This window comes from Apodemus sylvaticus, chromosome 10, assembly GCF_947179515.1.
Source record: "Apodemus sylvaticus chromosome 10, mApoSyl1.1, whole genome shotgun sequence".
NCBI lineage: Eukaryota > Metazoa > Chordata > Mammalia > Rodentia > Muridae > Apodemus > Apodemus sylvaticus.
Window position 1 is genome coordinate 35,014,165 of NC_067481.1, and position 25,629 is coordinate 35,039,793.

Genomic DNA, 25,629 nt, shown 5'->3' on the forward strand with positions numbered 1-25,629 from the left:
GGTGTCCAGGGACTTGGAATCATCTGCAGATTGCTTTTCTCTTTAAACTCCTAGTATGGGGGTGAGCCAAGCACATTAAAAAAAAAAAACCCTAATCTGTTGTGGGGTAAACTGACCATGGTCTTGTCCTTGGAGGCATCATTTCTGGGTGGTATGTTTGACTGAGTCCCTGTTTCAGCCCCTGGCATATAAGTGGACGCTGCGTGTGTGTGTGTGTGTGTGTGTGTGTGTGTGTGTGTGTGTGTGTGTGTGTGTAAAATGAATGAGTGGTACATTGTGAATGAGGTTTAACTGGATGGACGGCTTTTTCTTCTCCGATGAAAGGGATTTGATTTTGCAGAGCAGTTGCCAAGTGCAAGTGGCCCCGGCTGCCGTTTCAAGGGTTGAAGATATCTCCATCAAGAGGTCATAGCCATGGCCCAGGGAAGTAAGTGATTTTAGCTGCTTTCACCGTCAAGCGCAAGCCATTCCTGTTAGAAGTTCTCCTCAGAGAGAACAAACTGCTAGGCACTGTACCCTGCACCATGTGACCACCTTCATAGCCGTCCACAGTGAGTCCACAATGAGTTCCCTGAACATTGGCTGACAGGTATGGCTCCCTCATTGCCTCTTAACCTCAGTAAACAGCCAGCCAGACCAGTTAGTGGGAGACGCACAAGGCTTCTCTATCTGGTTTACCTAGTGCAAGTGTTCTTCCAATGGAGCAGACTTCGTGGCTATAAAACATCAGTGATGTGGGCACATTTATCCATGCTCCTGGCTGCCCTAGCGTTGTGTGATTGGTAATAATTTTGCTCAGAGTGTTGCTTCTTTTCCTCTCTCCATTTACCCCACTGGAAAAATCAAGTTTTCATTTTATGTGAGAGTTTATAGAAGTATGTCCCTGGCACGAGCAGAACATGGATGTATTCAGATATTGGTGTAGCAGAGAAATATTACCTCCAAGGCCAGACAGCTTTATCTCTCCCACCGAATGACCTTGCTAATGGGGAACAATTTGTTCCTCTTCAGAAGGTCAGGAGCTGTGGAGGTGACAGCTGATAAAACCATTGCCTTCCATAAGCTGTGTCTGTGTTCTTCATACTGAGGTATCTTTGACCCTCCAAAATGGTGGCCAAAGGCTTCTGTCAGATGTAGGCCCAGTCAGGATGCTGAGTATGGAAAGCTGAAGGAAGTTTGGGTAACTGGTTACTTAGTGTATGGAGTGCGTTTCTTGGCTTTGCAAGTGCCTTTTATTCTGTTTGGCACGGGAGGCAGGCAGGGAAGGTTTGACCCTTGTTCCCTGGCTAACAGACAGAGGGAAGGAAGGATAAGGAGTGGACAAATGAGGAGGAATCCATGTCTGCCTTTCGAGCTGCAGTCCCGAGTTAAGCATGCTTCATGTGCCGATTAATTCTCCCCCGAACCCCCGCCGACTCTTTTTTTAAAGGGGTGCACACGTATAATTGCGCACACACAATTTTTGGCTATATTATCTAGAACTCTCCACGCTCTTATTTCGGCCTTTTGAGCACAAGGCTTCCAGCTTGCTAACGCCTTCGTTTCTGGTGCCTTCCCACCTGATGCTCACCCGAATACTTGATTTTCATCATATTTTGTACAGAAGAAAATAGAGCACAGTGACTTGCCGAGGTCACTTCCTAGATCCGTGGTGGAAGGTCTTGCTCTTTCTGGTCTGTCTGCTTGGCCTGCTCAGGGTCCTGGGACCAGCGCCTGCTCCTGCCCTCCCTCCTGTCTCCCTCTTGTCAGCACTTCAGCAGCCCTCATGGGTTTAGGAAAATCACCTTCCATCTTTTTGAACAGTGAAGTGGTAAAAAAAAAAAAATTGTCTTAACTGCAAACATTTCTTTGGGTTCCCCTTTTCCCCCCTTCTTGTAGAACATGGGGGTGCCACCCCAGCACTTCCTATGGGGACAAGAGAGGTTGACTTCCCACCTCCCAGAAGACAGTTTGAATTTATGACTTAACAGAAGGTCGGATATTTCAAAGACTACTGAGCCAAGGGTGCAATGTGCTTATCTCTCTTTATGTAACCCCTGCCCCACCTTCCCTCTTGCTCTTAGGATGTTGCTAGAACAGGAGAGTGGCAGAGGCAGGAAGGGGTCTTGGGGCATGGACACTGACACCCACCCCCACCCCCTATTGTATGGTGGTTGGTAGTCCTAGTATCCATGTATCTCCTTTCTGAGTCACACACACTTCCCTTTTGTCCAAATCTTCTTGCTAGCATCTAAATGACTTGGTCTGCATCTTAGCTTGGAATAAATGTTTTACTCCTTATCCACGGGATTGAAGAGCCCCTCCCCTGCTGAAGCCCCATGGCGGTTCTGGCCTGGCCTGGTCTGGCCTGAAGAGCCTTCTGTCTCACCTGCCCTGTTAGATTGTGCTCTACCAGACTAGCGGCCAGCAGCAGATCTTGCTCGCCACTGAAGATATTCAGGCTTCTGCCTTGGAGGCCCTTTTCTCCTAGGTATTCCTGGATGACCTTCCTGCTTCAGGCAATGCTCAACCCTGTGTTCCCAAGCACAGCCTCTTTACTTGTTGTGAGCATCTCATCCATCAAGCCTAACACAGGGCTTGGTCCTTAGAACACACTTGACAGAGAAGGCCTTTTTTTTTTTTTTTAAACCTTCTTGTCTGTGTTCTCACTACTGGGATCAGTACACATCTCTGGAGAGTGTTCCGCAGGCTGGGTGCTTTCCTATGCCTTCTGTGGTTTTTGCAGCAGTTCCCAGAGATATTGTCCTACACAAGCCCACTTGAAACTGCACAGCTAGGTAAGAGGTTACACTGGGACAGTGACCTCCTGACGATGGCTTCTCCTTCATCTGTTCATCTTTTTCCCTTGGTGTCCTGACAGGGCAATGGGAGAAAAGAGCCTGGCTGTTCGTTGTCCATCCCATCTCTGTTTTCCTCCCCGGGGTTGCCTTTTGCCGAGCCCCAGCTGCACATTCTAGCCTTGGGAGTGTATAAAGAACTATTGAGTGTGAGCTTGGGCATGGTCTGTCCACTGGGAAGGTGGCAGTCAGGGCCGAGCATCTGCAGGACAGGATCACCAATGCACAGCTCTCAGTGCGGTGAATTAGGTAAAGCAGGGCTCATCAGGAGCTGATTGCCACGTACATCTAAAATATGGTAATGATGGTAATCAGGGCTAAGGGTTAAGGCTGCCGTTTGTTCTTCTCATGAAATCAACTGGAGGGCTTGGGGGATGGGGTACAGGAACTTTAGAACCTGCCAAGCAGCAGAGTTTTTATACTGTCTCCAGAGGAGCAGGCCAGCTTGTTGTTCTTACAGATGACTCCCAGATTACCTGAGGGAAGGTTCTGGAACTTCTCACTTGTGCTGTCTTTCCCAGGCCCAGTGGCGTCTGCTGAAGCTTGGCTTGTTGTAGTTGTGTATCTGAGGGTCTGTAATTCTTGCAGTGGAAGTGATGTGACTTTTCCCAGTACAGCTTCTCAGCCCATTGTTGGCCTTTCCTAAAGGTCACCGTGGAGGACAAGGAGACCCACCACAGCACTGGGCAAAGGAACAGGCATGCACTTTTGATTGTGAGGTGGTTTGAAACTCAATTTCCATGTGGGAAACCATCTTCTACCCTGGTGGTATCTACATAGTGTTTGGGAGAAAGTTATTTGGGAAACAGAAAGGGATCTTCTGAGCTTACCATGGCTGTGTGTTAGTACATCCTGATACTTGTATATGGTCCAGCTTCCAGCCAGGAGAGCTTCTGACATTGCTCAGTTTGGACCCTAGAATAGACACTGAGAGACCAGAGCAGAGAGACGATGCGGGGAAGATAGATCTCAGGGAGGCTGTTTATATATGCAGGCTCAGGTAGGAGGTAGTTTTTCCTTAACATTATTGTTAGAGGAAGCAAAAAAAAAAAGTCAATTAATCATCAATCAATTAATTTCTCTCTCTGCCCTCTCCTGTGTGTGTGTGTGTGTGTGTGTGTGTGTGTGTGCTCAGTTGTAATTTCATAGTAATAGGTGGTCTCAACTTGTATTATTAAGGCTAGGGTCTTATACCCATTTGATAGAAGGGAAAGTGAAGTTCAGAGCTATTAGGGAACTTCATTCGTCCTTGTATATACTATACAGGGGTGTGCTTAGAAAGGCAAGTATGAGTAGACTGTGGTAGTTTAAACTTGTTCTTACTGTTGCAGACTCACTACAACAGTGTGTAGTCTGTGCTACTACACTGGGCATATTTAGAAGGATTTCTTTTTGGGTGGGCACAGAGGGAACCATGAGCACAGGTCCCAGGAGGGGTTTATAGCAGTCTGCCATCTTTCTGGTTTCTCTTCTCCCACTCTTCCCAGTGGCTTATGAAGAGCTGCCTTTGGCTGCCTAGCTGGGGCTCTGGAGGGGCCTCTTCTTTGCTAGGCAGGCAGGTGCAGCTTCCTTGCTGGTTCACCACAGTAAAGGGTGTAGTCCTTGTCTGATGTAGTCTAACGCCACACAGCTTCAAAGACGATGGGTTTTAATTACAGAAATGCATTGGTCATTGTTGGAACACAGGAGGAAGTTCAGGTGCCTTCATCACAGGGAGTCCAAACTGGAGGAACAGTATTGGGGGTCTGTGGGGGTGGGGGAAGTTCCCAAGGATGGCGCAGCTGTCTGTGGGTACTGAGCAGCTTGGATGCCTGTGGCAGGGTAAGGACCAGCCAGCCACCTCGCTCAGCATCAGTTGATGTGTGGATCACGCTCCTTAATTTCCTGTGCTTCTCCAAAGCAATACTCTGCTCCCTGCCTTTTCTGTTACGGCCCGCAGCCCAGTCTGATTCAATGCCACTGTCTAGGATATTACTCTCAGATATGATCTGTGGACAGGTCACCCCTGCAGCTGCTGCTCCCCCCCCCCAAGGGGGGTGAGGAGTAAGAGGAAGTAGTATTTTTTAAAATGAGTCTGGGAGGGAGCCTTGCTGTCCTAGGGTTTCTGGGAATGAGGGTGGGGTATACGAATGCCCCAGGAAAGCATTCTCATCATTGCATTATGAGATCACTTCCTCGTGTTACTGAGCTACTGTTGTTTTAATCAGAGGTAATGTAACCTGACTGTGTTGTATAATTGCGTGTAAATTATATTCTAACCCCATATAGATGAAGGCTATTTTTCCCCCTTCCAATTTTAAAGCTATTTAGAGGGAATGCCAAACTGTAGCTTGAACCCTAGCGCTCTCTGGCAGGTCTTTCTAGGCAGGGAGGGAGAGAGAGCACAGAAACATTAGTGGTTGTTTTTGTAATTAGTTCCTCCTGAAGTTAAATTAATTTCTGAAATAGGCAATATAAAACATTGTTACTTACACTTTTCCCTCTGGGTACCTAACTGTGGGTGTGACTTGAGGCACGTGCAACTAAATGAGGACAAAGCAGAAGGGAGCACATGGAGAGCACTTCCTTGGGTGCTTGGGGAGCACAGAGAGCACTTCCTTGGGTGCTTGGGTTGATTCTAGCCTGTCTGCATTCAGGTTCTCTGATTAGGGATCCCTCAGACTTGACTTTGAACAGTTCTACTGAGAAGGATTCAGATACCATGCAAATTGAATGTTGAGACAAACGACTCAGCAGTTTAAAGTATATTCACAGACAAATACTCCTACCCACCACCCACCTCCACAATCAACTTTACATAATTTTCAGAGTGAAATCCTGAACTCTTTTTTGGCCACCACTGTTTTTTCTGACTTCCCTTCCCCTCAGTCTACCGTATGCCCCTATCACGTTCCCCATTACAGAAGCTCGTGCATGGAGTCTCCTGTATGTGGTCTATGACAATGACTGTCTTTTATTTAGTATGAGGATTTCAAGACTCTTGTGGGCCACCTCTGTCATTGCTCTGTTCTTCCTGCCAAATGCCATCCTGTCATTTTGTCTACCCATGCATTGGCCGACATTTGGGCCTTCGTTTTGAGGCTTCCACCAATATGTGTGTGAAAGTTTTTGGTTGGAAGGGTGCTTTAGACTCTTTTGAGTATGGACCTAAGATTGGAGTTGCCTGGAAGGTTAGCCAGCCAGTTTTGCAAGACAGCAGAACCAGCAGAAACTACCGTGTCATTTTTGCATCTTAAGTTTTAAAATTAGAAGGGCCAAGAGTCAGACTGGTTTCTTATGGTGCCCTCAGGGGGAAAAATAAGTCAACATCACAAATGAAGGAGCAGAGACTTCTGTGAATGGAGGGGGAAGGGTTCTGACTCCGCATTGGCACTAGGTGCCTCGTGTCCTTAGCTGGAAAGAGAGGCTGAGACCTGTTGTTGGACTGCATGAGGCCTTTCTAAGGTACCTTGTGGAAAGGGCAGAGACCAGACCAGGCCCACAGAGAGCTCTGTGCATGGAAAGGGACACCCCGAGAGGGCTTTCCTTTGAGCACAAGAACCTTTCTCCTGTGTGATAGCAGTCTTCCCAGTTGCAGATGCTGTACCTTCTTTCTTTCTCATGGGCCTTCTCCAGGAATTGGCCTCCCTGCTCAGAGCCTGGGTTGCCTTCCTTATAATCCTGGGTTCTGCCGTCCCTCTACCACCATCCGATCAGGCACCTTTGATAGATGCTATCTGTGGGTTTACCCTGTTTTCCTTTGGAGATGGCACCCTGCTCTCCTTTAGATGGTCACACAAATGGGAGGATTGGTGGTCACACAAATTAGAGGATGGAGAAGGAGTACCCCAGACCTTTCCTGAGTGGACCTTTGTCTTAGGGTATATAGGCGTGCCTGTTTGTGTGTATGTGTGTGTGTCTAAACAGACTATGTATAGGTGGTTTAAAAACAACAGAAATGCATTTGCTTGCAGTATAGAAGTTTGATCTTTAGGGCTGGAAGAATGGCTCATCAGTTGAGGGCATTGGCTGTTTAATCCAGAGGACCCAGATTCAAATCTCAGCATCCACATGGCAGCTCACAACTGTCTATAACTCCAGTTCCAAGAGGACCTGGCAACCTCACCCAGACATACATGCCAGCAAAACACCAATGCATATTAAATAAAAATAAAAAAATTATAAAAAAAATCAAAGCCTGATCTTGGGGTGGCATCCCAGAGGTGTCTTTGCCCGGGCTTCTGGTCCCTGCAGGTACGATGCTTACTCCCCCCTTCTTCATACAGCCACCTGTTTCCTCTGTAGCCTCTTCACAGTAAGGGCAGCAGTCACTGCACTGAGAACCCACTCACATCCAAGATTTTAGCACAGAAGGAGCTTTATGGTCACAATTGGAGATACATTCTTTCTAAGTAAAGTCAGGCTCTGAGGCCCTGGGTAGACACAGATTTTGGAGGGACCCTGTTTTGTCCACCAGCCTGTTTTCTACCCAGACCCTAGAAATATTGATGGTGGTGATGGCAAGAATAGTATTTTGGTGTGGTGAATGTAAAGGAAGGGTGGAAAAACTCTGGGGAACTGGGAATGGTAGTGATGGATACTTCTAATCCCAGCACTGGTGAGGCAGAGGCAGATAGATCTCTTGAGTCAGCCAGGTCTACATGAGTGAGTTCCAGGCCAGCCAAGGTTAGTATAAGTTGAGTCAAATTCTCAAATGTAGAGGAAACTCTGCCATGGACTCCATGTGGAGTCTCCATCCTTGGCTTTGGACTCAGTGAGTGCTGTGTTCTCCTTTTTCACTTGGGCTGATGGATAGAGAGCCTGTCTGCCCTACTGAAGGAGTCCTCTGTTGTACACACCTTGCCTTTGAGTTAAGGATGATTCTTTTTGCTGGGGCTGGATTTTTCTATATACGTGATGGGGATGATGGACTGGATCCCATACCATGCTAGCATTCAAACCATACCAGGCTTTCTCTATCATGGAGTTCCCCAGGGTGAGAGGACACGGGGGAGAGGAGCCTAGGCTTTTGATGGTACAAATGGTTCATATTTTCTACCCAGGGGACTTTGAACTCTTTTCCAGAACATATAATAGCAAGAGAGTTGATTTGAATTCTCAGAGCCTGAACCCACTGAGGGACATCAGAGAGCCACTTCCTGCCTTCTCATTTGCTTGGTTTAAGACATATTAGGACTTTTTGCTTTTGTGATCTATCACTGGTATCTTTGGGCCAATAGTATTCGAGCTAGCCTCCCCTTCGTGTCTTCTTAAATGTTCTTTTCCCTAACCTTGCATCACACACATGACATACTATTTGATTGATCTCCCTTTGCAGAACCACAGGCAGTAGTCATGCGTGATGATTGATGCCTGTGGTCTCCGCAGTTGGGAAGGCTGAGGCAGAAGAACTGCCTGCCCCAAGTCCAAGCCTGGACTGCAGAAAAAGACCCACAAGTGGGCCCGTACTCTGAGCGATCATTTCAGATAGAAGCACAGTGTTTTAAAAGAGATTTTTTTTTTTAAATACTTACTGAAATCAAAAACAAAATCCATCCCAACCCAGCACCCCAGTTCTCTAGCCAGAGGCAGGAAGGTGGGGCGTCTGTGCAGCTGTAGTTAGCAGCTGGCTCAGGCCACGTGTAAATAGCAATTTTCAGGACTGGCATGCATGCTGGGGGTTTTGTAGCGCCAAGGGGTGTGTGGAGAGCTTTGGTGTTTAGTTAAATTATGGGTCTAGATGCAAAACTTCACAGCAGGGCCTTGGGAGCCTGACCATGTCCTACTTTCCTGTGTGCATACAAGTGCATGCAACCCCCCACCCTCCAACCTACACACATCTTCCCAGAGGGACACCCTAAACCTTATATATATATATTCCTTTTTATCCTGGGGAGTACAGGGCTCTTGAATAGGTCCTAGGGTCCCCCACAGTGTAAAGCACTTCAATATAAAAGTTCCCCGCAGTCCTCCATCGAAACCCCCAACTGACTGAAGTCTAAGATTAACTACCTGGAGATTTTGGGCCTTGAGTTCTCAGTGGCTTTTCCATCTCAGTGCCCAGTGGGAGCCAACTGCAGCTCCTGATCACCTTGCCGTGCAGTCGCCAGTGTTCGAGACCCCCGTGTGGAGACTGCTGATGTCCAGGCTACAGGAAGATACCCAGGTGGTTCACTGACTGGTGAAAAGGATTTCTCATTACTCAGATGAGCATAGAACCAGAGACCAGGGCATTCCTGTTCACCTTTTCCATGGTCAGAAGAAGGTTAAAGTTTGGCTGGCTACTGGATAGTTTTGAGGAAATAGAAGCCGAGACTCAAGGATAGACTAGAGCTACCCTAAGCACATGCCAGGATGCTTTATTACACATGAGCACACACATGTAATACAAACCTATGCACAGACATTGCACGGTGCTTATGGTGAATGTGAAGACGTCTGTTGAATTCTGCCAGGGAGCCTGAACTACCCCAGCCCTTTCTGCTTCCTGCCCTCCTTCCTCAGTAGCCATGGAAATGGAAGGGAAAGAGAGGAGAGGAGAGGGAGAGGGAGAGAGAAAGAGGGAGAGAGGGAGAGGCCGAGACTATGATTGCAGGTCCTCTGCCTCCCTTATCCCTCACCAGAATGCAAATCACAGAGCAGTCTACAGGCCATTTGGTGGTAATGGTGTCAAGATTCCCTGAGCAGATCTTCCCATTGTCCACCCACCCACTGCAGAGGCCCTGATGGGAGAGGTCATGATGTACAGGCCACTGTCCCCTGGCTGTGCCCCACTCTCCTAAAGCACATTTCCCCTTGGCCTTTTTATGTCTGGAAGTCTCTAATGAAGCTAGTTTCTTTTTTAGTGTTTGCTGAGGAGTGAGAGAGGAGCCCTTGCTTATCTAGGCCGGATCCTACAGAGGATGTTTTAGTAACTCAGATGTTTTGATGCATTGTCCAGGGCCTGGATTTTCTCATCCTTTCAGAAAGGGAAGGGTTTTTTAAGGCTTCTGGGGGAGACCGTGTAGATTTAGAGCTGGTTGCCTGTCTCCGTGTTTAGGGCTCGTGCCTTGGTCTGCTCACAGCTGCCAGGCCACGGTGGAAGGCGGATGAAGAGATCTTTTCATTTAGCCAGTTGCTGAGCTCCAGTAGTTTGGATGAAGACAGGGTGGTCGTTTTTCTTCTCTGGGTTTCCAAGAATGTTTGGAATCTAGGTAGGGCCTCAGCTCCGTGTCGCCTTTCTCTGAGCAGTGAGGAGGCCACAGGGTTTCATCCATGGAAGATCCCACTCGAGGTGCTTTGAGGCTTCCATTAGGATATGCCTGAGGTTATCTTAACATTTCTTTACCGATACTTAATTACTTGGTTGGAGTTTACAAAAAGAAAAGAAAAGAAAAAAAAGAGAAAGGGGAAAGAGAGGAACCCAAAGTTAAATCATAGGATTATCAGATATTATACGGTGATGCTAAACAGTGCTTTTGAAGTTACTGAGGTTTAGGATGGGATGGTAGGAGTTGATTCTTTACAAGGAGCTATTTGTATAGCATGTTTTTCTGCTGTACATTTATTTTTAAGTGTCAAGGATGAATTTACTAATTGACTCTGGGCTCAGTTACAGGGACTGTTTAGCTGTCATCCTCAGCATGCCCTACCAGACTCTTTGGCATATGGTATTTAACTTGGGCCTCATGGGTTCTTGTGTGCTAAGCTAATTATTATATCTCCATTTTACGGTGGATTGGATTCACATTCTCTTAGAGTGTATGCTCCCGTGCCCAGCACGTAATGGGTCTGTTGAATGAATACATTAGGGGAGTTAGGTTAGTTGAATTTGACCATTAGTAAGTAAAGGAAGAAACTGAAATCTGAAGAGGGCCCATGGTAGTCAGCTTTGCTCGTTGTTATGGCTGAATGCAGCTTGAGGGGGCGGGGATTTCCTATTGGCTTGATTGAGGTTTCCGGTCAGTTAAGTGGAGAGACTTGCTTATAGCACGACAACCTACAAATACTGTAGGAGTGTGAGTGAGCATGAGGATAAACAATTGTGCCTGGGTTACCTTTTTCATTTTCCTGCTTTTTCTTTTTTTCTTTTCTTTTCTTTTTTTTTTTTTTTTTTTGTTTTCGAGACAGGATTTCTCTATGTAGCCTTGGCTGTCCTGGAACTCACTCTGTAGACCAGGCTGGCCTTGAACTCAGAAATCCATCTGCCTCTGCCTCCCAGAGTGCTGGGATTACAGGTGTGCGCCACCACCGCCCGGCAATGATTTCTTTTTAAAGCATAGTCTTTTTTGGTTGTTTGGTTGTTTGGTTGCCTTTTTTGGTTTTGGTTTTTTGAGATAGGATTTCTCTGTGTTCCCCTGGCAAGAAGAGCTCACAGCCAACTAACTCATCAAGAGCCCTGCATGTGAGGCCCTCTCAACCTTAGTCATTGGAGAAGAAGAAAACCAGTAAACCAGTTTTAGATGAATTGCATCCCCATGCAGTTGGAAGAAGCAGCTGGCAGAATGCAGCCATTAGGACAGCATCCACTTGAAACCACAGCCCATTCGGTGCTCTAGTTTGTGGCCAGCCATTGGCCACGTGGCTTATGTGCCCACCAGCAGCTTCTTGACATCTGGAAGCCTCTTTCTGACCCAAGCAACCCAGTCTTAGACTCACGAGGGTTGGGTGGCAGGTGGGACTTTGTGGGCCTGGAGGAGCACCTTGCGGAGTGGAGGAGAAAGGGAGTCCCATCTGGAGTCACAAGTGCAGTGAGACACCGAAGCTGGATTTCTAGTGTCTTTTCTGTTCCCGCATGTCAGCAGTGTGCCCTGGTTGTACAGTGCCTGGGTGGTTTGTTGTAAATGATTCGGTTCTTTCATTCAGTCATTGACTATTTTAAGAGACCTGGTGGAGATGTGGCAGCAATCCAGGAAGGTGTGGTACCTGTTCGCTATCCTGCATTCAGCTATAATAGCATGGATCACTTTTTAATTTAATTTAATTTGGGTTTTTTTTTTTTTTTTTTACTATTTTAACTCAAACTAGTGATACTTGTTGCCCACTAGATTTTCCCACTTTTTGTTAGTTTTTTTTCTAATTATTTTATTTACTTTTTTTTGAGACAGGATCTTGCTATGCAGTCCTGATATAGTCTCAAACTCTGTCGTCCTCCAGCCTCCTGAGTGTCATGCTTAGAGTCGTGTACCACCGTATCTGTCCTTTAGCTTTAAAATTTGACATCAAATCCCTGCTAACACATATTCCAAACTCAAGTCTTTTCCTTGATTGTTTATTCCTCTTACAGGACTTTTGGTCTTGCCCTAAGTAGTTTATATAATGTGGCTTTCTTCTTCCTTTCTTTTGATACTGATGGGAGTCTAGGATGTGGGCCGTATTTGGGCTCACTGAACCTCTGTGTTAGCTTCTGTCTGCCCAGCCCTGCTGGTGTTGTAGAGGTCCTGCAGAATCAGAGCTTGAACATTTGAAGGAGAAAGTGGTTTAGTGTGAATCATGGCCTAGTGTGTATGAGCTGTGTTGGGTGACTTCAGAGGAGGTGAGACTGACATCAGGTTGGCTGGGACAGCAGATGGATATTTTGGAGTTAGAAGAAGGTCATGGAAAGTTGTAAGATTGTTGCAACTTGCCATGGGAAGATCTGGGAGTGGAGAGAGGCATTCCAGGGAGAAAGACCTGTGAGAATAAATGTGTGGAAACCTGGGGATTCCTGGGACGGCCATAGGATTGATCCAGGTGAACCGCAGGCAATCCAGAGGGCAGAGCTTGCAGGGTGGTCCTTAAGTGCAGGGTCAGCACCTGTCTTAGCTGCAGGCATAGACAGCGTGAGAGTAGCTGGGCAGAGAAAGTCCACACCTCGTTCGATCGTGTGTGCAATTTTTTTTTTAAAGTACTGGGGATTGAGCCAGGGCCTTGAGCATTTGAAACAAGAGCTATCCATAGTCCTTATGTATTTATTCACTTAAAAACCGGTTTATTAGTTTTTTGCTTTGATCATGGGTATACCCCATCCCACAACTCTTGCCAATTCTACCCCCTTTTCTACACATCCAACTTAAAAAAAAAAAAAAAACAACAACAACCAAAAAAACTATCAAGAGCAATTTCTATTGCCCACATCTTTGTGGGCATGTGATCTTAATTGACAGGGTTTTGGCTACTTTGTGTTTTTAGCTGTGTTTCGTTTGTGTCTCTTAGATTTTAAAATAGCCTGCTTTGGGATTTTTCACTATATGCTAATGAGGCCATGTTTTGTGGCCACAGAGGTCCTGGGGGCCCCTGTGCTGTCAAGATGTTCCAGTCTGCTCTGGCAGGCTAGATGCTTAAGATATGCAGAGTGGCTGACTCCAGCATCCTTAACTCTCTAATGGTCTAGTCCACGAACGAGGCTAGCACAGGTTGCAAACTGCCTTCCTGGAAGAATATAGAGCAAGGCTTGTTGAAGCCCTGCTTCTGATAACCCAGTTAACCCGCCCGTTCCACTTGTCATCTCTTACAGATGGTCACAAGAACAAAGAAAATATTCGTGGGAGGATTGTCTGCGAACACAGTAGTGGAAGATGTAAAGCAGTATTTCGAGCAGTTTGGCAAGGTAGGTGCTGCACATGGACGGTACCCATCCACCGGTGTAGGTGGATCCTCGGGTGCGGTTGCCTAGGACTCTGCTATAGCCACAGCTTCTAGAATGGGGTCTTGATCCTCCCCATCAGTATTTATGTGCAGTTCCAGGAGCTGCAGTGGAAGAGTCTGGCTTATGGTTGGCATGGTGCCTTGTGTGCCTCCAGGAGCACACAGAGTGGCCTTTCAGTACTGTTTTGCTGTCATTTGCCAGCCACATGGGGCCAGGACTGGGGAAGGATGTGGGACTGTGACTCACAGGGCACAGACACCCACAGAAGCTGTGAGAGGTAAAGGCCTGTGGGCCCATGCTGGGATTCCTCCTTTCTTGTCTTTCTGGAAAATGACATTCAGAAATGAGGATCTCTGGGGCCTCTTGGCAACAGAGCAGTCCCCTGTTAAGTGCCCAAGGAGACTTGTTGGCTTACCCATCATCCTTCTGACCTGAGTGCCGAGGAGACAGTAGCCAACGGATGCCCTGGGGTCTGCTGTCAGGGCTAGGAGTCCTTGGTCAGGAAATGGAGGGCGAGAAGGTGCGGGGGATGGATAGACGGACATGGGAGATGCACATCTGTGGGCGGAGGGTTTGTCAGCTGCTTTCTAGTGGGTGAAAGAGAGGCAGTAGCAATCTCCTCAGATGTCATGCTGCCCTGTGTTGGCCTTTGTGTGGCCTCCTTTCTCTAGCTCCCACAGAAGCCATAGATCTAAAGGAGGTTGGCAGGTGAGTGGCTGAGCTGGCTCTTCAGCTCCTGCTTCTTTTGAGTAATTGTACGTGTTGTCATGGGAGCCCACACATGGGATCGGCTCCTTCCATCAGAGGTCTGTGTCTTCCCTGTTGAAAGGCTGACACAGCAGAGCTCTGTGGTACCCTGGGAAGGCGCACAGTACCCACTCTGAGCTCTTATTCCTTTACTCCCACAATGGCATAGGACTGGATCAGGATACTGCCACCCACTAGCTGGCCTGAAGGTTCTGTGTTTTCTTTGCTTGCCCAGGGCAGTGGACAGCCATGACTTAATCACTGTTTGTGTCGCTTCATGAGCCACTGCCTGAGTCGAGGGCCATGACCTTTATTTAGCTTTGAATTGAAGATCTTCCCCGCTCTCCTCTCTCTTGTATTAATCAATTTCTGCATGGATGGGAGATCATGCAACAAGGAGAAACCAGCCTCTTCCAGTTTAGCTATGCTTTTGATATGGCTTGGAATTGTCCACCCAGGAAGCTTTCAAAAGGAGCCTTCCTCACAGTCCTCCTGGCCTTCCTTCCCATCTGGGGGCTGATTCATTCTGGGCGACTCACAGGGAAAGCTAGGTGTACTGATACCCACCGACCACCAGAGTTATAGGGCTGCTCTTTCTGAGAGTGATTTATGGCACTAGGGGGAGGTAACCATCACTGCTCTCCCTCATCCCCACCACTACCCCCACCCTACCTCCGCCTAGGGAGAGGGATTGGAAGTAATTAAATGAGACAAGTCGTTCTTGCGCTGTACTCTGGAGGGTGGGCCTTCTTCGATGTCTTTCTGCCTTCAAATCGAGTCCAGGGGTAGTGTTTGCAAACACGAGGTGGGATTTCTTTGTCGAGCCCTAACCTGCCTTGGAATCTCATGGGCCCATTTGCAGATGTCAGGGAGATTGCCGCTGCCTAGATGAGTTGTTAGTGTATTCTAGACAGGCTTATACTTGCTGCAGACTGCGCTTCTGCACATCTCAACCTTGCTGGGTGGCGGGCTGGCTGGCGGGCTTCTACCCCCACCCTCCTTCCTTTCTTCTTGTTGTTTCTCATGAGCACTTACAGTTGTGACCCAGAGGGTCAGCAGTGGGACACTCTGCAAGCTTTTGCCATGGCCACGACAGCTTCCAGGACCATCTTGAGAATAGTTGTTCCTTTGTCTCAGCAGCAGTCATAGACCGTCCTCCCTAACATGGCGTTTGCTGGGTCGGATGCTGCCCAGTTAATCGTGCAGTAATATTTGGGGATTCTGACAGGATGCATAAACTTACAGAGTGTTTTATTAAAGGACTAGGGAGGCTTTTGGCTGTATCAAACCCGGTAACACTCTCCGTTGACGAGCTAGCAGCTCATTTTGTGCATCGGCTTGAATATTATCTGGGCTTGCATTCCGAAGAGCTTACTTGTGGTTTGCTGGAGTCTGATGTGTTGCAAGTGTAGGCCCCTGGGCAGGGTTCACTGCCTCTCAGGATTCTGGTATTGTTCATTCGAATCCAGAATGGTTGAAGTAGGGAGACTGTCCTGGTAGGCCTTGGAAGCCATGAGTAAAACCTGCCACTGCGAAGGAGGGAATTGACAAACTGACCTTATCTTTTCTTAGCGGATATTCTGGTGGGTGGGAGTGGGGTGGGCTGTGAGGGTACATACTAATGCATAAAGCAGCCTATAGCACACAGGCAATCCACGCGCGTGCGTGCACACACACACACACACACACACACACACATGCGCTTGCGCTTGTGTGAGGTCATTTGGGGCTATCTTGAAGCCAATGGCAAATTACTATAAGTTTATTACCTAATGAGTACTATGAACTGTCAAATGCCAGGTTGGGCCATTTGCTTATTTAACTTTTTTTTCTCTGGGAGATGGTGGCATCCCTGTGTTTTGCATGTATTGGGGTTTTAGTGCTGGCAAGAGAGGAAAGCATGGTGTCGCTTCAGTATGCACAGGACAGTGCCCCAGGTTGGTGTTGGGTAGGCTCCTTGCTTGGGAGGATAGTATAGACTACAGACGTTTAAGTTTGAGCCAGAATTCCACTCTGCTGCTTCTCTCTTCCGTGTCTGAACTCTCTAGCTCACTGTGGCCTCCGTGCAGGGTGCACTACACTTTGGATCTAAGTCACCATCTCTTCCTGGCCTTCCCCTTTCCCACCTTGCCCGAGGTGACAGCTGCTCCAGCTGTTTGTTTCAGGGGCAGTTGGCATTGGCATGGCTGCTTGCAAGGGGCTGAGCTAAGGAGAGTTTAAATATGTCATTGCCGTGAGTGGTGTGGGTACGCGTGACACACAGACAGCTTTAAATAGCTCAGACTGGAGGCTTCACTACCCTTTCTGCTTCCCCCCACCTTCCTCAAAGATTTACACACACACACCCCTGCCAAGTTAGAAATGCTGTGGCTTGTTTATATTAACGCGTGATCATGGAATGAAGCCTCCAGCACAGGACTCAGCAAACTTAGATGGCTGTCTCTCCCCACTTGGTTGCTGTTTCTAGTGCCTTCTATGGAGAATGGCAAGGTTTCTGGGCTGGGCCTGACCACGGGATGGCCTCTAGCAATATCTTGACAGACTTTGGTTCTGGCCTCAGTTTCTCTTCTGGGGAACCTGTTGACAGATTTGTGAAGGCTGGTGAATTGCTTTGCAACCCATATGGTCTCTATTGTAGCTTCTGCTATTGTAGGGTGAAAACAACTGCAGCCAGTACATAAACAGATGGCTGTGCTTGTGTTCCAATAAAACTTTATAAAAACAAACAGAGAGCCAGATTTGGCCTGTGTGTTGTCTCCTCGACCCCTGAACTGAATTATTTCCAATGCTGGTCTTTAAGCTGAGAAGGTCCTGTCAAGGGTGTCTAAATGGAAGTAGATAGATTATAACCCGAGGTATTTATAGACTAACAAAAGAATACATTGCTCACAGTAGCGAGCGTGGTATGTAGTAAGCAAAACAGTTTTCACCACATTACAGTTTATTTCTGGGATTCGTGATGCAGGGATAGTGCGTCTTGATTGGAGACTGTGTTCTTTATTTGGAAAAGGGCACTATTTATAAGCTGGAATCGTCGTCCTATGAGTAAGACCCAGAAAAACTGAGTAAGTTACTTTCAGTCTTCCTGTCCCAGGCAAGGTCTGAATGATCAAAACACGTGACGTTCAAACTTTCATCTTCAGATGGTTTTACTGTATGTTGATGTATCCGATTTACAGTTACATGTGTTTGGTGCTGAGCTTTTTAATGCATTTTAAAATGTGCTTTCAAGGATGTCAGGTTAGACACATGGCATCTCCAGGATGGGATGTGGGTGATGGGAAAGAACTTGCCCAAGTTCACACAGCCGGGCTGGGTAGAGCCCGGGGTGGGCCCTTGGGGCACGAGCTAGGCTCTCTGCACTCTTGATAAAACCCTGCCTGCTGCTTTGGCAGTCAGCAGACTCTTCTGCACAGGGAACACGGCTTATTCATTTGTCAAAAACCGCTCATCTCCAGTAATTTATTTAACTGCCTTGGTTTTTTGGTGGACATTATCTGTGTTCGTGATTTCATACATACAGCAATGATGTATATAGACCATTCCAAAGGCTGGCAGATGACTGATGCTCTGATAATGTTGTAGCAGAACCACTTCAAAGAGCCCATCTCTTAACAAAGTGCCCTGAGCTGCAGAAGCCCTCCACGCACATGGGTTCCCTCCCTCTTCCTCCTCCTCCTCCTCCTCCTCCTCCTCCTCCTCCTCCTCCTCCTCCTCCTCCTCCTCTCCCTATTCCGCTTTGGGCCCCTCCTTCAAGTTCCATTCTCTTACTTACATTCATGCTAGGGATTTGATCAAAGAGGACTTGAAGCAGAGTTGACCCCTCTGCCTTGTCCTGGATGGAGCAGAAAGTGTCACACTTCTCAGCTGCTCCCCAGGTACCACCAGGGCAGCTCCAGGGCCCAGCTCTGCTCGCCTCGGCTCGCTAGGTGATGCTGACTTTCCGGTACTCCAGTGAGAGCCATGGAGGCTTCCAATTATACTCCACAGGGCGAGCTGTGTAATTAGTTTGGAAGACTTATGCTTAGTCATTGGTTTATCCTAATCGGCTTTGGCTTTCCCCAACAACAAAGTGAGCTCATTTTGCTGAGCTGAACCGACTCTGCACCCTTTGTCTTGCTGTCCATTGTCTCTTTCCTTTCATTCTGTCTTACTGCCAACGTTCTGTTTCATTAGGCCTACAAGTCATTTCCAATCCAGTGGGCTATTACAATCCAGCCTTTATCACCCGCTGCCCTGGTTCCCATGTCCCTTCTGGGCCTGGGCCTGAGTCTGTGGTTTGATATGAGGGCCTTAACCCCTTCGTGGGCCAGCTGGTCGTGGTGATGGTGAGGGCCAGAGACAGCAAAAAAGGATGAGGTCTGGGAAGTTATGGCTTCCCAGCTCCCAGGGAAGGGAGCTCTCTGGAAAGAAGGTGGGGGGTTCTTAGCACCCTCTGCAGGAGCTGGGCTGTGTGAGGGACTGAGAAAGTTAGCTAAGGCTCCAAAGAGTGATGTTTGAAAACTTAATAGGTGCTGGGTGGTGGTGGTGGTGGCGGCGGCGGCGCACGCCTTTAATCCCAGCTCTTGGGAGGCAGAGGCAGGTGGATTTCTGAGTTTGAGGACAGCCAGGGCTATACAGAGAAACCCTGTCTTGTAAAAAAACAAAACAAAACAAACAAACAAACAAATAAATAAATAAATAAATAAATTGAAAAAAGAAAGAAAAAAGAAAACTTCATAGGAGGAACAGTTGGAAACCAGAATGAACTGGTTTTTTCACATAGGGATCTCCTCCTTTATTCTGATTCTGAACTGATGTGGGCTTCTGGCAGGTGCATATTTTGAGCCTGTAAACCTGGTCCCTGTTTTTTTAGCCCCAGGCTGTAGGTAGGTATATGGAAGTGTGGCTGTGGCCTCTGTTTGGATTCCTTTTGATTCAGAAAGTGTGAGGAGAGTCGTACCTAGAAGAAACACACACACAACCCCACATAAAGCCTTTGAAATTGGAAAAACAAGGGATTTATGAGAAACAAAAAGGCAAGTTGCCGTATTCCTGGAAGTGGACTCTGATCCTGGGGTAGATTTTTATCACTCCCAAATGTGTGACACGGATAAACAGCTCTGTGAAGTGTGTGATTCCCTCAGAAGTAGCTTGGAAAGCAAAAATCCGTGTGTGTCCTTTGTGGCTGTCAATGCTCCTGTGGGGGCCTTCGTCCTCTGAAGTGGTTTGTGCAGGTGGGCTGGCTGGGGGGGGCGGGGCTCCTTACTCACCTGCTTGGCATCTTCCAGAGCCTGGAGTGTTCCGTAGACTGTAGACTGTCTTGGCTTGTAAGTGGGGCCAGGAAGGCGAATTCCCGCCTCACTGGCGAGCCACGGTGGAATTTTAAGCTCACTTCCTGCGATAGCCTGGTGCAAAGCCAACCTTGTCCCCATGTCGGTCATTCCTGTCCTCCGTCTGGTTTAAGTTAATCTCTCCTTTCAGAAACACATTTTATGGAGAAGGAAAGGGGACAGCCTTCTGTAAGTGGACAGCAAAATGCTGCCTCGCTTCCCCATCCACCATTTAGGCCCCGGTGGCAGACAGCGTCACCACCAGTTAACAAGGTCGGTGTGCTGGGCTGTAAATCCTTCCTGGGCTCAAAAGTCTTGAGTCTTCCTGCTCCCCTCAGCCTCCCAACTTTGCTTCTGCTCTGGCCAGCGGAGTTAGAAATAGATTCAGCTCCCTAGCCTCTCTTCTCCTAAATCTTCGTGTTTTTGCTTCAAACAAGAATTCCTAAAATAGACAGAAGGTTTCCAGGAAGGCGTCCCATTTCCCTCTTAGTGTACAAAATATAGCCAGCCGTTAGGCGAAGGCATCAGACATTATCATTGCACTGTTAACAGTGTTTTAAAATATACAAATAGAAAAATATCCCCATGCCTTCTGGGTTCCAAGCTGGGCAAACTTTGAGATTATGTTAATCATACGCCACGTTCATTTGCATCCTAGGTAAAGGAACAAGACCTCATCTGTTGTTGCTTTACTCGGCCCCTGCAGGGTTCAGTTTTATAGTTCATTTGAAAGAAGGCAGGACCAGGGAGCTCCTGGTAGCAAAGGAGTTAATGAGGCCTGTAGTGGGGGTGGGGGTGGGGGGCTTCCAGGGGGCTCACCTTCCCAGAGTCCTCCTGGAGGCCTCTGAAGAGGTCACTTACAAAGGAGTTGTTAGCATGAGAAAGCAAAGCTTTCTCTCCCAAGACGGTTTTCAGTGGGAACTGAAAAAGCACCAGAAATCACGGCCCTGGCTTGTGCCAGTGGGTGCAAGGGGTGGTTCTTCAGGGAGAGAAAGCACAGCTCATTTAGACTTGGCATAGCTGTCCATCTCGATTGTTCCCCGGAGTGAGCATTGATCTAGAGATTCTGCCCCGCCCCCACCCCATCAATAGGACACCCATTACATGGGTCATGCATGCTTTTCTTTTTCTTCTTCTTTCTTCTCCTTTCCCCCCTTTCTTTGTCCTCCTAGAAATAGCCTATGTAGACTGGCCCGGTTTGTTGAGTGTCTGCCCTGTAAGTTTTTACAGCTGTGTGTTTTGAGAGACCCCCATATCTGTGGATTAGCCCCTAAGTGGGCTGCCAATAGGTGCTTTATTTACATTCGAAGCCACGGTAGTGAAAAGACCCAGGAAAAATGTTAATACGCAGGAAGAGGCAGGAGCCTTGCATTTCTGACTGTTGCTAACCTCGCTGCTGCCTTTAAAACCAATCACGAGGCTCGCGGCTGATATTTAATAGCTTTTAGCTGATTATTTTTCTTCTCCTCCTCTTTCTTTTCTATCCAAGTTGACCTGGGTGTACTTGAGCGGAAATGAAGTCATCCAAATGCTGAATTAGAATAGTCACAGTCCCCTAAGAACGAAATGGAAGCAGAGATTAAATGGTGGAGGGAAAGCAGGCATTAATGAACACCCGGGAAACTTTGCATAAAATAGATAGGAGCTTGAGCTTGTCCTAGGCCCTGCCGCTTCCGTTCCTTCCTCGGTGTGTTGTCTTTTTAGTGTATCACTAATGGCAAAGTGGGATCAGATTTACTTAAAGGTCACATGCTCTCTGCCACCTGGGCGACCGCGCTTTCTCCTTTGTGGGAGGAACCTGGATGGAGGGTGTGTTGTTGTGGAGGGCTGGTGATTACTTGTTGCAGCCGGAGTGGGTGGAGACAGATGGCTGAGAGGAAAGGGTGGGAGGCTGCATGGGGCGAGCCAACCATCCTGATACTGTTTGTTACCGACCGATTCCTGGTTGTAGGGACTTGTCCCTACAAACCTGGGCTGGCTAAAGGCAGAATGACCAGCTGTAACTGTTTACCTCGGACTGGAGCGCTTCTTAGGAGTAGAGGGGAAGTCACTGCTTGATGCTTTTACACTGTGAAAAGGCTCCTGGGGTATGATCCCCATCCCGTGCCTAGGAAGATTTAAATCCTCCTTCCACTGTGTCCTGGGATTCTCTTTCACACCTATTTACACTTTACCTTCTCAATTTATTCCAGCATCTGGGGGGAGAGTTAGCACAAGGCCTGTATGAACCCAGGCCGGAAATCGTTCAATGAGAAAACGCGTCAGGGAAGACAGTGAGGATAGGCAGGTGGGGTTTGGAGCATAGTGCCTTTTTTGGGTTCCTGTTTGGCTCCTGCTTGGGGATTATTTCTGTGACCACTGGAAATAATAATAATAAAAAATGATTCTGCCCTAGCACAGTGAAAAGTGAGCTTCTTGTAGTTAAAGAGCAAAGTGAGGATTTAATTAGATTTAAAAGCCCAGCAGAGTAGCTTGTTTACAGGAAGTGGTTTTAGGTGGTCTGCTGTGGAAGATGCAATTTCTGTGAGTGGATTACTTATAATGAGAGATTTTTGGTTGTTGAGGTAGCTAACGGCCTTTTATAATTGGAGGCAGAGGTAAATATTTTCTGACTTGCTTATGGTGTGTTAGCATTCAAAGAAACAATTTAAGGTGCTTTTCACTTAAGGAAAAATAAATGAGTGTGTGGACTGATCAGAGACAGACTTTCTGACTGTATTTCCAGCTTTCTTCTGGACTGTCATAAGGGTGGAAGGCCTCGGACAGGATGTGCTACAGGCCTTCCAAGGCTTGAAACAATGATTTCTTTTTTATATTTATCTTTTGCAAAAACATTCTTTTAAAAAATTAGTAATAAAAGAGGGATTATTAACAGTACAGTTGCTCCAACTTAACTGACGTTACATTCAGATTCAGGGATTCCTGTTATGTCTGCCTCTAACCCTTACTAGCCTGTCAATTGTCCCCATGCTATAGGATTATCCTGTTTTAAACTGCTGGGGAGAGATTGGGAGAGAGAGAGAGGGTAATGATATGTTCAGAGCTGAGCAGCCAGCCAGAAGGCCCAAGCTTCACACACCACTTTTCTAGTTTTGCTTCATGTGTGATACTCTTGGTGAAGGCTGGGATGTCCAACTGGCCATCTGGCATGCCTTCCAGTAAATACCCTCTGGCACTACTCTTTAGATAAGAGCTTTAGCCCGGGCTGGCCACAAACTCCCTGTGTTGTCAGTAATAACCTCTAACTTCTGATCTTTCGGCTGGCATGTTTTTAGGCATATACCACACTTGGTCCTAAGTGGTGCTGGGATTTGAACTCAGGACCTTGGGCATGCTAGGCAAGCAGTCTGCAACTGGTCTACAGCCAAGGCCTGCTAACCATTACTGTATAACTATTCGTAAAATTTGTTATATAGGCCAGATGGTGTTGGTACACACCTTTCATTCTAGCACTCAGGAGGCAGAAGCAGGAGGAGCTCTGTGAGTTCAAGGCCTACAGAGCAAATTCCAGGACAGCCACTGCTATACAGAGAAACCCTGTCTTGAAAAACAAACAAAAAACTTGTCATATAGAATAAATATTATGGTACAGAGGCCACAAGTTTGGTTCTTATTGAAAATAGTCTTTGGTTTGCTTGAAAATAGTTCCTGGCCATGTTCACCTTCATTTCTGGTCACAGGGGTCTGCGTGAGCAAGCTTCTCTCTCTCTCTCTCTCTCTCTCTCTCTCTCTCTCTCTCTCTCTCTCTCTCTCTCTCTCTCTCTCACATACACACACACACACACACACACACAATTTCATCAGTCCTTTGGGTCACCTTAACTCTTTAGTTCTTTCAGCAGACCTGGAGACAAACAAAGATTGAGAAGTTCCCCTGGATCCTCATGACATACAGATGGTGTTGTATGGTTGTGATGCGATGTCATGACATCCACATGGTATTGTATAGTTGTGATGTGGCGTACCCTGCATTCAGTCCAGCCACCTCTGTGCTTCTAGTTCTTGACCGAGACCTTCAGATGGCTCCACCATTTGTGGAGGACACAGGATTTGTCGAGGGCCAAGGAGGAATTTTTATAGTTGTTCCCCATGGATGAACTCATTTAACTTTTTTGAATAATTAAGCCTTTTGTTGGGGTAAAGAATATCATCTGGAGCCGGGCGCACACCTGTAATCCCAGCACTCTGGGAGGCAGAGGCAGGCGGATTTCTGAGTTCGAGGCCAGCCTGGTCTACAGAGTGAATTTCAGGACAGCCAGGGCTATACAGAGAAATCCTGTCTCGAAACAAAATAAATCTCCCCCCCCCCCAAAAAAAAAGAAGAAGAAGAAGAAGAATATCATCTGGAAATTGTCCCAGGAATACTTAGCTGATGTTTATTAAAATACATTTTAATATATTGATCCACTAATGTGTTTATTGTGTTTATTTGGCCCCGTGGGAGAGCTTTTCACATCCTCGCTAAGTCGTCTTTCCTTTTCCTGTACATATGATTCTCATAAGCTTAGTTTTCTGGCTTTCCTTGAATTTACAGCAAATATTAAGGGATGGGAAGATGTTAATAAACTCATTGTAAAGTGGGAGGGAAAAAGCCCTATAAAGACAAAGGGCCTTGGATCTTCAAAGCCCCGTGTTGTGGGCGCGATTACTGCAGGAAGGCAGCCATTCTTCCTCATTAGGCCCAGAAAGCTTTGCGCCTGTGGCTGTGTACTCCTTCCCCTTGTTCCCAGGGTCATTGCATGCATCTCAAGGATGTTCTGAGGGCCAGGCACTGAGCTAGGAGCCACTGTCCCTTCAATAAAGAAAACAGACATGAGCCCTGCTTCCGTGTAGCCCATTAGGTTAGCATGGGGTCCAGCTGGAGAAGGATAAACTCTAAGCTAGCAAGCAGATAATAGAAATAATTTCCAATTGTGTCAGGAAGAAAAGAACCCCGAGCTGAGAAAATCCATCTGGGAATATGAAGAGGGCATGCCGGATTATTTAGCTGTAAGCCTAATATGTTCTTTGCCTCCATGTGACTGTAGATGGGGACCCAAGCAGTTTACTGGTGAGGACAATCAGTAGTGTCTAGCCCATGGCTTAGTGAATAGTGAAGGCACGAGTGAATGAGGCCTCGTGATCTTAGAAGGTAGAGCTGTGCGGCCATTAGAGCAGTTCATACGATGAGGTTAAGATAGTTTTTTTTTTTTTTTTTTTTTAATGGGGCTTTAAGCTAGTATATTCAGTTTTATCTGGGGCACTTCCCATTGAGGATCCTACTGGTCCATTGCAGACCAGAGTAAATAAATGATCAGTATCAAGCCAAGGCCAAGCTTTATAGAGCTATGGTAATGTCCAGGCCGTGTCAGCAGGTTGGCAAGGCCTTTCCAGAGCAGGTCCTGACTTTTCCAGAGAAAGGAGGCTCAACCTGAGGTGTCTTTAGTCTTATTCCTCTGCTTTCTCTTGCTGCCTTTGGTCTAAGGAAAGGCCTAGATCTTTCATGTTCCAATGCTCCTCAGGTGGCTCTCCTGAGTCTCAGAAGACAGTAGAAGCCTTGACTTTTCCAGGTTTATGGGTCCTCTAGAGTTGGGCACTAGGTGGTATTTGGGGCTTCTCCCAGTGAATCTGGCTGAATGGCGATCAGCTAGGCTTGGGAGTGAAGTGGTACAATTTTACCCCAAACAGGAACATCTCCGTCATTGGGAAATACAGCAGGACTCCTCTCTCCTCCTCCACTTCTCCATCTGCCTTCTCCTCCCCTTTTCTCCCATCCTATAAGGTCTCTTGTACACTATGGCCTTGAACCTCCTATGTCCTTGAGAATGACCTTGAACTTCTGATTTTCCTGACTTTACCTCCTGAGTGCTGGGCTTACAGGCATGGGTCATATTTGCTTTTGAGAGGTGCTGGGGGTGGCACCCAAGGCTCTGTGTATGCTCAGCAATATTGTACCAGCATAACTACCTTTCCAGGTCCCTGTTGCCCCCACTGCTCCCACTATCCCCACCCCCACCCCAGCTTCCATGGTTTTGTCCTCTCTGATAGACACCCTGCCTTTATGTGCACAGATGGACTAAGCTGATGATGTTGTTGGGGTTTGTTTGTTTGTTTGTTTGTTTCTAAGGTTCTAGTTCTGTTAGCAACTCTGGTGCCCTGCCTCCCTGCC

The 25,629-nt window shown here is 47.2% G+C and overlaps 1 protein-coding gene across 4 annotated transcripts in view; it reads left to right on the forward strand.

The window, feature by feature from the left end:
- Msi2 (musashi RNA binding protein 2) overlaps positions 1-25,629 on the forward strand; it is a 373,444-nt gene that overhangs the window by 114,972 nt on the left and 232,843 nt on the right. For all 4 annotated transcript variants that reach the window (XM_052195698.1, XM_052195695.1, XM_052195696.1 and 1 more), the window contains exon 6: positions 13,291-13,383. In XM_052195698.1, coding sequence (XP_052051658.1) covers positions 13,291-13,383 — 93 coding nt within the window. The remainder of the gene's footprint in view (positions 1-13,290; positions 13,384-25,629) is intronic.